This window comes from Palaemon carinicauda, chromosome 24, assembly GCF_036898095.1.
Source record: "Palaemon carinicauda isolate YSFRI2023 chromosome 24, ASM3689809v2, whole genome shotgun sequence".
Classification (NCBI taxonomy): domain Eukaryota; kingdom Metazoa; phylum Arthropoda; class Malacostraca; order Decapoda; family Palaemonidae; genus Palaemon; species Palaemon carinicauda.
Window position 1 is genome coordinate 100,341,014 of NC_090748.1, and position 10,000 is coordinate 100,351,013.

The window sequence follows — 10,000 nt, forward strand, 5'->3', positions numbered from 1 at the left end:
TTGTAGTTTCCTTTTCCCTTTCCTCACTGGGCTATTTTCCCTGTTGGGGCCCTTGGCCTAATAGCATCCTGCTTTTCCAATTAGGGTTGCAGCTTACCAAATAATAATAATAATAATAATAATAATAATAATAATAATAATATTAATAATAATAATAATAATCCTTTAATGTTTCATTATCATCATTATAATTACTACTGGGCTATTTTCCCTGTTGGAGCCCCTTGGGTTGTATAATCCTGCTTTTCCAACTAGGGTTGTAGCTTAGCAAGTAATAATAATAATAATAATAATAATATAAGATAATATTGGCTCTAAGATCTGATTTTCAGACTTTCTTGGAAAATCTTGAGCAAGAGTCGAACAGGCTAAACAATAACGTCATGTAATTACAGAGAACCACAAAAATATTTCCATCACTATCTCTTACAAAAACCAATTCTAAATTGTAAGTTCTTTGTAAAGAAGACAATCTGATTACTTTTAGATGATAGCTTCCTACCTAATACATCAAATTGCATCTTCTTGGTTGACTAGTTTTTGCAAGACTATTACATAATGGTAAAAAAAATTGGAAACTACTATATATTACTTGAATAAGATCAGATTTCATAAAAAAAAACTCCGAAGCCTGACATGATAATAACTCTAATTTCGTTCATCTGACATGTGTTTTCGAAGAAAATTACTATTCTTCAATGTGAACACTCTCAGGGCTATACCATTACCTGCCAAAACGGGCTTCCACAGACAAAGGTCAAGATGTCGAAACTAAACAAAAGGTTTAAAAGTCACTCGTGAATGTCAGAGTCAAGGGATAGTGATATTGCCCTAGCAAGCAGGACAATCCCCTAAAGACGGACCATATATACATATGATCAGAGCCCAAGCCACCTCTCTCCATCCAAGCTAGGAAAAGGGAGGGCCAGGCAATGGCTGCTGATGACTTAGCAGGTAGACCTCTAGGATCCCCCAAGATTCCCAGCCTTAGCTCACAAGGATGGCGAGATTGCAGAGACCAAAGGAACTAACGAGTTTGAGCGGGACTTGAACCCCAGTCTGGCGATCACAAGTCAGGGATGTTACCAAATAGGCCCCCATAACAGATGTCTAAAAAAAACATAAAAAAAATTGTATAATAAATTTTTTTTTTGACTGGGTCATTGGTTTGAACGTACTGGCTTTACAACACAATGATAAAAAACATTAAACCTGAATATAAGGCCTTAGCTTTATAATTGCAATGACCTTGTGTATAAAAATGTAATTGTTATAGCAACACAAAGATCTCTTATCACTCGCTCTTCCCTGCAATGTTAATACACCAACCTGTATTATTTTGCTAGCTCATGTTCTGTTGTGTTCGAATTTTTGTGACGTTCTTGCTCGCAAGTCACTGTATATAAACTCGATGAATGTTTAATAAAGTTTAGTTGCATTCATCTCGCCTCTAAGTTACAACCTAACTGCTCGTTAGCACAACAAACACACTGATTCAATCCTTCCCACCCCACCCCTCTTTTTCTTAACCACAAACTGCTGCCTCGGCAATTTGTGGGAGAGATTTTGGATCTTGATATGAAAATAAACACTCAACTTTCTCATTCCTCCTTCAGGTAATGTTCATCTTGATACCCGAATTATTATTATTATTATTATTATTATTATTATTATTATTATTATTACTTGCTAAGCTAACACCCTAGTTGGAAAAGCAGGATGCTCTAAGCCCGGGGGCTCCAACAGGGATAATAGCCCAGTGAGGAAAGGAAACAGGAAAAATAAAATATCTTAAAAAGGGTAACATTAAAATAAATATTTCCTAAATAAACTATAAAAACTTAAAAAAAAAGAGAGAAATAAGATAGAATAGTGTACCCGAGTATACCATCAAGCAAGAGAACTCTAACCCAAGACAGTGGAAGACCATGGTGCAGAGGCTATGGCACTACCCAAGACTAGAGAACAATAGTTTGATTTTGGAGTTTCATTCTCCTAGTAAAGCTGCTTACCATAGCTAAAGAGTCTCTACTACCGTTACCAAAAGGTAAGTGGCCACTGAACAATTACAGTGCAGTAGTTAATCCCTTGAGAGAAGAAGATGAATAAGCTTGTGTTTATGTATGTGCGCAAATGACCGAATAGCGTATTGAGTATTACCCATGTAACCTTTTTCCAGGATCTATACTGTAGCCACAAGGACCACAAGGATCAAATACCTGGTCTTCAGGGACAATGTTCCCGGAAGTCCTTGATTTCCCTGAGGAACATTCCGAGGTAAAAGATGCTAATTACCTAATTTAGGGTGGGGGGTGGGGGTAATTTCCCCCTTTTTCCATAACCCTCCCATTTTATTTTCTCTTTTATTCTAATATATAGAAAATAAATCATATCTTTTACTGATGTGTAACACTATTTGAAAAAGGCATTTTTATTTTTATAGTAAATGATCAGATGTTATTGTTTTTTTTTTCTATCCTGAACACATTTTGCACAGACCATAAAGAAAGCATGTTACTTTTAAGAGTCGGATTCTTTATTCATCCCAATTTCCAAGACACACACACACATACATATATACACACACACATACACACACACACACACACACACACATATATATATATATATATATATGTGTGTGTGTGTATGTATAAATCAAGTGACTTTTTTAGAAAAAAAACATTAGTAAAGCTAAACTTTAAAAATAAATATCACTGTTTATGTGTATGTGTGTTTGTGCATATGTAAAAACATTGAACATTTCTTTGAATCGTTTCCTTCCCTTTAGTGTTAATTAAATGCATTTATTCATGGAGAGAGAACTTAATTAAAGTAATTTTTCTTTCTCTCTCTTTTCCATACCAAAATCCTCTTTCATTCAGATATCTTCTTTGCGAGCGAGCAGTTAGTTGGTAACTGAGAGGTGAGGTGAATTGAACTAACTTTATTTCAACAGACAGCGAGCTTATATACAAGAGTTTCAATGGAGAAGGTCAGAAAAACTCAAACACATCAATAGCCCTCTGTACCATGGTCTTCCACTGTCTTGGGTTAGAGATCTCTTGCTTGAAAGTACACTCGAGTACACTATTCTAACTTATTTCTCTTCCTCTTGTTTTGTTAAAGTTTTTAAGTTTATATAGAAGATAGTTATTTCAATGTTATTTTATTTTATATAACGATGAGAGAGAGAGAGAGAGAGAGAGAGAGAGAGAGAGATAATACCTTGGTATTACCACGGTGAGAGAGAGAGAGAGAGAGAGAGAGAGAGAGTAGGGAGAGAGAGAGAGAGAGAATAGCTTGGTATTACCACGGAGAGAGAGAGAGAGAGAGAGAGAGAGAGAGAGATAATACCTTGGTATTACCACGGTGAGAGAGAGAGAGAGAGAGAGAGAGAGAGAGAGGGAGAGAGAGAGAGAGAGAATAGCTTGGTATTACCACGGAGAGAGAGAGAGAGAGAGAGAGAGCTTGGTATGTCACGGCGAAAGAGAGAACGGATAGCTAAGTAAGACCACGAGAGAGAGAGAGCGAAAGAGAGAGAGAGAGAGAGAGAGAGAGAGAGAGATCAGCTTAACAAGACCACGGTGATTTATACTTCGCTCCAAATAAAATGGTAAATTATCAGACAGGCCTAAACTCTGGAAGTGTACCGAGCAATATGTTGCACCCATTTTTCCATCGTTTCTCTTTACAGCACGACACGTAAACGAAGCACCAGATAAGGTTAGTTTACGGTGTCGTAAGTTCTCTCCCGGGCAACTTGAATGAAACAAATACAATGAGTATCCTGCAGGATACGTATGGCGGCGTTGTATGGCTTAAGGAGTTTTGATAAGAACGTGGCAATAGATAAGAATGACGTGGCTACGGAGTAGTTACGATCTCTCTCTCTCTCTCTCTCTCTCTCTCTCTCTCGCCGTAAACATTTTATGTTCATGCTCGTTAGATCTACATTAATAGGTTTGTAGATATGATACAATTAATGTAGATTCTCTCTCTCTCTCTCTCTCTCTCTCTCTCTCTCTCTCTCTCGTGGTAAACACTATTTCATGCTCGTAAAATCTACAGTAATAGCTTTGTAGCTATGATGAAATTATATTCTCTCTCTCTCTCTCTCTCTCTCTCTCTCTCTCTCTCTCTTCGTTAACATTCATTTTCATGCTCGTTAGATCTACATTAATAGGTTTGTAGATATGATAGAATTAATGTAGACAGACTCTCTCTCTCTCTCTCTCTCTCTCTCTCTCTCTCATGGTAAACACTTTTCATGCTCGTAAAATCTACATTAATAGCTTTGTAGCTATAATGGATTTAAATTTCTCTCTCTCTCTCTCTCTCTCTCTCTCTCTCTCTCTCTCATTATCATTTTAAATTACTTCTTAAAATTAAAAAAAAATTAAATAACCATTCCATTTTCTTCATTACGTCAGTACCAACTATTTATCTGTATAATACATTAAACGCTGTGTATAAATATGAGCTAATTTACAAAGGCATACAGATAAAGTGTAGAAATATATCAAAATATGATTTTCCGCCTATTCACTATTCACAAACATATATAAAAGTGAATTTTTAATACGAAGTATTGCAGAGATAAAATTAGCATGGTCGGTAGGTAGTTGAGAAAAAAAAGAGCAAGCCACGGGCTCTTGCGCTAAAGGCATCCCGTAAAAAATAACATAAAAAAATAATGAAGAATGAATCAGTCTATATTAAATGGAGATTTTTAAATCAAATAATTCATCTACGTCCAGAAAGCTTAGCCTAAGGAAATGTCAGATCTATGGGATAGAGTTTTTAACGTTTATATATAAGAGATCTAATTTTAATTCTGTTACTGTACTGTTCTTAAAGTATTTTATATTAATTGTACATTAATTTCCTTAACTCACTAGGCTATTTTTCCATGTTGGAGCCCTTGGGATTATAGTATCCTGCACTTACAACTAGGGCTGTGGCTGAGCTATAATAATAATAATAATAATAGTAATGATAATAATAATAATAATAATAGACCAGGAAATCTATCAATACCAAATCCTCCACAGATTGCATCATAGAAAACGAGAAAAAATGTGTCATAGAAAATGAAATAACTTAGGTTAAAACTATTACAATTTCTTGCGGCAGATCAAATACAGTATAGAGAGAATATCTTTATCAATAGCTTTATGTATATCAATGAGAATAAAAACCAGCAATGTATGCAACATCTCAAGAAACTAGTAGATGAATCAGACCAAAATAAAAGCGCAGTATTCAAGAACTCGATTGCCCAGTAAGATTAAACATTACCTATAATATGTAATAAAATGTCAGGAAGTCTTGCAAAATGCAACAAACGAATTTGCAGAATACTATTATTATTATTATTATTATTATTGGCTAAGATACAACCCTAGTTGGAAGAGCAAGATGCTATAACCCCAAAGACTCCAGCAGGGAAAAATAGCCCAGTGAGGAAAGGAAACAAAGAAATAACTAAACCATATGAACCACCAATCTGATTTCAGGGAACCAAAGCCCATTTTGGATACGGTAGGAGACACGGGTGACCCCAGCTGTGAGATTATTCGACCTGTCTTGCAACTGGTAGAAACAAATATCTTTTAAATTACTTTCCAAATATATTCTAGTTTTTCTCTCAGGTTACATCTGCTGCAATTTACATATTTCGTTTATTATATTTATTCGATAAAAACAATGAAGTAAAACACTATTGCATGCCAGGGTGCTAACATCCCTTTATAATATTTGCCAAACAAAAACACATATAAATATATATATATTTATATATATATATATATATGTGTGTGTATATAAATAAATATATATAAATTATATATATATATATATATATATACATATATATATATGTATATATATATACAGAGAGAGAGAGAGAGAGAGAGAGAGAGAGAGAGAGCATCCACTTGGTAATTCTTAAAATCATATTACTAATATTTTCTTATATTCAAGAAAATAACAAGTTACTGCAAAGTTGGTTGTGGGATCATTAAAAAATAATTCATCTAAGAGTAAAAACCTACGATAGACAATTAAAAAGAGATTAAAATTACTATCCTTCCTAATAGTTATACATTTAAAACGCCCATATGTAAAAAAAAAAAAAAAAAAAAAAAAACCGAATATGATAAATTATTGGATCGATGATTATTTGAAAAATAGGTAATGCACAATAGGTGGCTTGTAATAAACAAATAAATCAATATATAATTACCATGATTAAACGGATAACGCAAAAGCTGACATCCATGTATAGAATTAAATATTTTTCAGTTTATCAGACAATCAAAGGTTATACTTTCTTTCCTAAGTGTTGATATTAATAGTCTTAAAAACAAAGATCAAACACTGAAAAGAGTTAGGGAGTCGAAAACTGTTTTCTTAAAACTGGAAACACAAAATTGATATCAAAAGGGAAAATGATAACAAAGACAAAACATAAAACAAGCGATAACTAAAATAGCCCAATTAACTTCATCATTAATTAAAGCACCTAAAAAAAAGGTTTTCTAATTAGAGCAAATCAATCTTTTATATCAGTTTGCCTTCTTCTTTTATGATAAAAGACAGTGATTATAATAATCTCTCGGCCCTTTGAACAATAGCATCTTTTGCCCTAATTAACAGTGTTACTCTTCGCATAATGGGTTCTAAAACTGGCGCTTAATCATCACAAAGCAAGATTATTTTTCTTAGGTGAAATCAAAAGGGAACATGGCAAATATATAAAATATATATTTTTTATAATTTTGTAACAGTATTGTTAACGTTAGGGAGTCAACTATTAATGGAGAAACGTATATACTTGTATATATATTATATACATATACAAACATATACTGTATCTGTGCGTGTTTATATATATATAACATACATATATATATATATATATATATATTTATATATATATATATATATATATATTAATAAGCATGTATACACAAATACACGTATATATCTATCTACAATATACGTACGCGCACACAATATTTATTTCATATATATATATATATATATATTATGTATATATATATGTGTGTATATATATATATATATATATATAAACAATTTGGATTAAAAATAAAGAATAAAAGTTTCAACCGTAAAAGAGAATTATTACTATTAGCACGATTCATAAAATACATGAAAATTAAGTAAAAGAAAAAAAAATGATAAATCAAAATCTCGCTAATCCTGATACAAATAATATCGCTTATAAATTCTCATCAATCATAAAAGTCCTCGCCTGAGCTAATGCGTCAAATCTGGCGGAACACTTTCTCTGAACGAAAACTCACCGAATGCTAATTGATACAAAAGAGAGAGAGAGAGAGAGAGAGAGAGAGAGAGAGAGAGAGAGAGAGAGAAAGATTTTAATCTATCAGACCAATGTCTGTTTTTTACTTGATGTTTTCTGAATATTCCAATTGGCAATTCAGAAATCATTTGAAGGATTAAAGGCCGCTCATGAATGGCAGAGGCAAGGGATATTGATATTGCCCTATCAAGCAGGATAATGACCTAGAGACCTAACCAATTATACAAATGATCAGTGCCCAAGCCCCTCTCTCCAACCAAGCTAGATTTAAAGGCCGCTCATGAATGGCAAAGACAAGGGACAGTGACATTGCCCTATCAAGCAAGACAATGACCAAGAGACTGACCATATATACATATGATCAGCGACCAAACCTACTCTCCAGCCAAAAATAACACCAAAGAGGGCCAGGCAATGGCTGCTGATGACTCAGCAGATAGACCTATAGCTCCCCGAAACCTACAATCCTTAACTCACAAGGATGGTGAGGTGGCAATAACCAATGAAACTAACGAGTCATAGCGCCCTCTCCACCCAAGCGAGGGACCAAGGAGGACCAGGCAAAGGCTGTTAATGACCCAGTAGATAGACCTATAGGCTCCGCCAAACCTTCAATCCTTAGCTCGCAAGGAGGGTGAGATTGCAGTGACCAAAGAAATTAACGAGTCTGAGCGAGACTCGAGCCCCAGTCTGGCGTTCACCAGTCAGGGACGTTACCACATCAGCCACCACAACCCTTACAATTATTGATCTTCACTTTTTGGGGAGATTAAAACTTAGCAATTCAGTGAAAAATCGACCTGGTAATTACATAATTGCAATCAGCAGAGCTCAAAAAGAGCTCGAAAAAAGGGCCAATTGTATCAGGGATCGACAGCCTGATTTGATAACGGCTTCCTCTCGATGCTCCAATGATTGATTACATATTCTCTTCAAAGGAAGCAGAGATGCGTTGATAATGATATCACAAGAATGATAAGCAATCAGATTTTTATCTTTTTTTTCTACGCATTGAATTTTCTTTTCTTTGCTGATTTCATATCATAGAAAATGTGTTTTAATGTTCGTACATCGTTGTATGGATGTTGTTTCTGTCTCAGACTATGTTGAGTGTTTTGATATTTACTTAGCTCATTAATTTCGATCCAGTTATTTAAATCTTTAAAATGATTTAATGTAGATACTGTATGTATATATATATATATATATATGTGTGTGTGTGTGTGTGTGTGTGTGTATATAAATATATACACATACACACACACACACACATATATATATATATATATATAAACGTATATACACATACATACATATATATGTATATCTACAGTATATATATATATATATATATATGTGTGTGTGTGTGTGTGTGTATATATGTATGTATATATATACTGTATATATATATGTATATATATATTTATTTATTTATTTATATAGATATATTCATATGCATATATATCTATATCTATACAGATGTATATACCAGACAGCAAATGAATAAACTTTATCAGTTCATCACCACACACCAAGTAAATGTTTACACGAAAACTACATCCGGAAAAACGCCTTTATATAACCTTAACATCACCCATGAATAATACTTTCCTTCAATCACCTCTAGGAGAAAAACCGTGTACTTATACTAAGGACGAGAATATGACCCATCCCCCAAAAAGGACCGGATATCAAACTAATAAAAAAAAAAAAATAATAATAATAATAATTGAAAAGGCGCATCTTCAATGGCATAAGCACACTGGTCGATGTTTTTATATTGGAAACCTAATATAAAATATTGCAGGTTATGAAGAAATAAATTGTACAGACAATAACATAGAACTCAGACAATAACAAAGAGATGAGAAAAAGTAGCGGTTTTCTCATGATTTTTCATACAATGGTTTATATTATATATAATATATATATATATGTATGTATGTGTATATATGCAGTATATATATATATATATATATGCACACCCACACACACACATATATATATATATATATATGTATGTATATATATGTACATGTATATATGTACAGTATGTATGAATGTAATGTATGTGTATGTGTATAGGCCTATATTACATACATATATATATATATATATATAAATATCATGAGTGTATGAGTACTACAGCTCCTAAATGGTAACAAAAAAAAAAATCTAAACCATCTCCCAAAATCTACAACAGTCTCCCCCACTCACCTAAAGCTCTCCAGACTTCTTCCTCGTTTCTTTCGACCACTGGACCTGCAGCACTTCCAGGGTAATCGTAATGAGCCCTTAAGTGTTTTCCATTTCTGGAATTGGCCAAAATGATGAAGGTCCTCTGTTCTTTGAGCGGAGCCATGCAGGCTTCCATAGGGCCGAAGTTTGTGACGTTGATGCGCCCTGCAAGAAAGAAAATCAATGTGTTAAGTATCTTTATATGAGTTTTCTACTGAATGTTAAGAAATACCTTTGAAATGTTTGGAAAATTAAAATAGGTTACGAGTTATGTGTGAGTTTTATAAATAATGGGTCAAGGGTTTCGAAGATCAAGAGAATGGGTGTCTGACCTTTAAGGAAAATAATAATACAGCGTTAGTGAATATATATATATATATATATATATATATACCGTAATTGGGGGAAGTG

At 33.5% G+C, this 10,000-nt stretch overlaps 1 protein-coding gene across 1 annotated transcript in view; it reads right to left on the bottom strand.

Annotated features, from left to right (window-relative positions):
• LOC137618240 (uncharacterized) overlaps positions 1–10,000 on the bottom strand; it is a 406,446-nt gene that overhangs the window by 238,373 nt on the left and 158,073 nt on the right. The window contains exon 3 of the mRNA XM_068348391.1: positions 9,569–9,752. Coding sequence (XP_068204492.1) covers positions 9,569–9,752 — 184 coding nt within the window. The remainder of the gene's footprint in view (positions 1–9,568; positions 9,753–10,000) is intronic.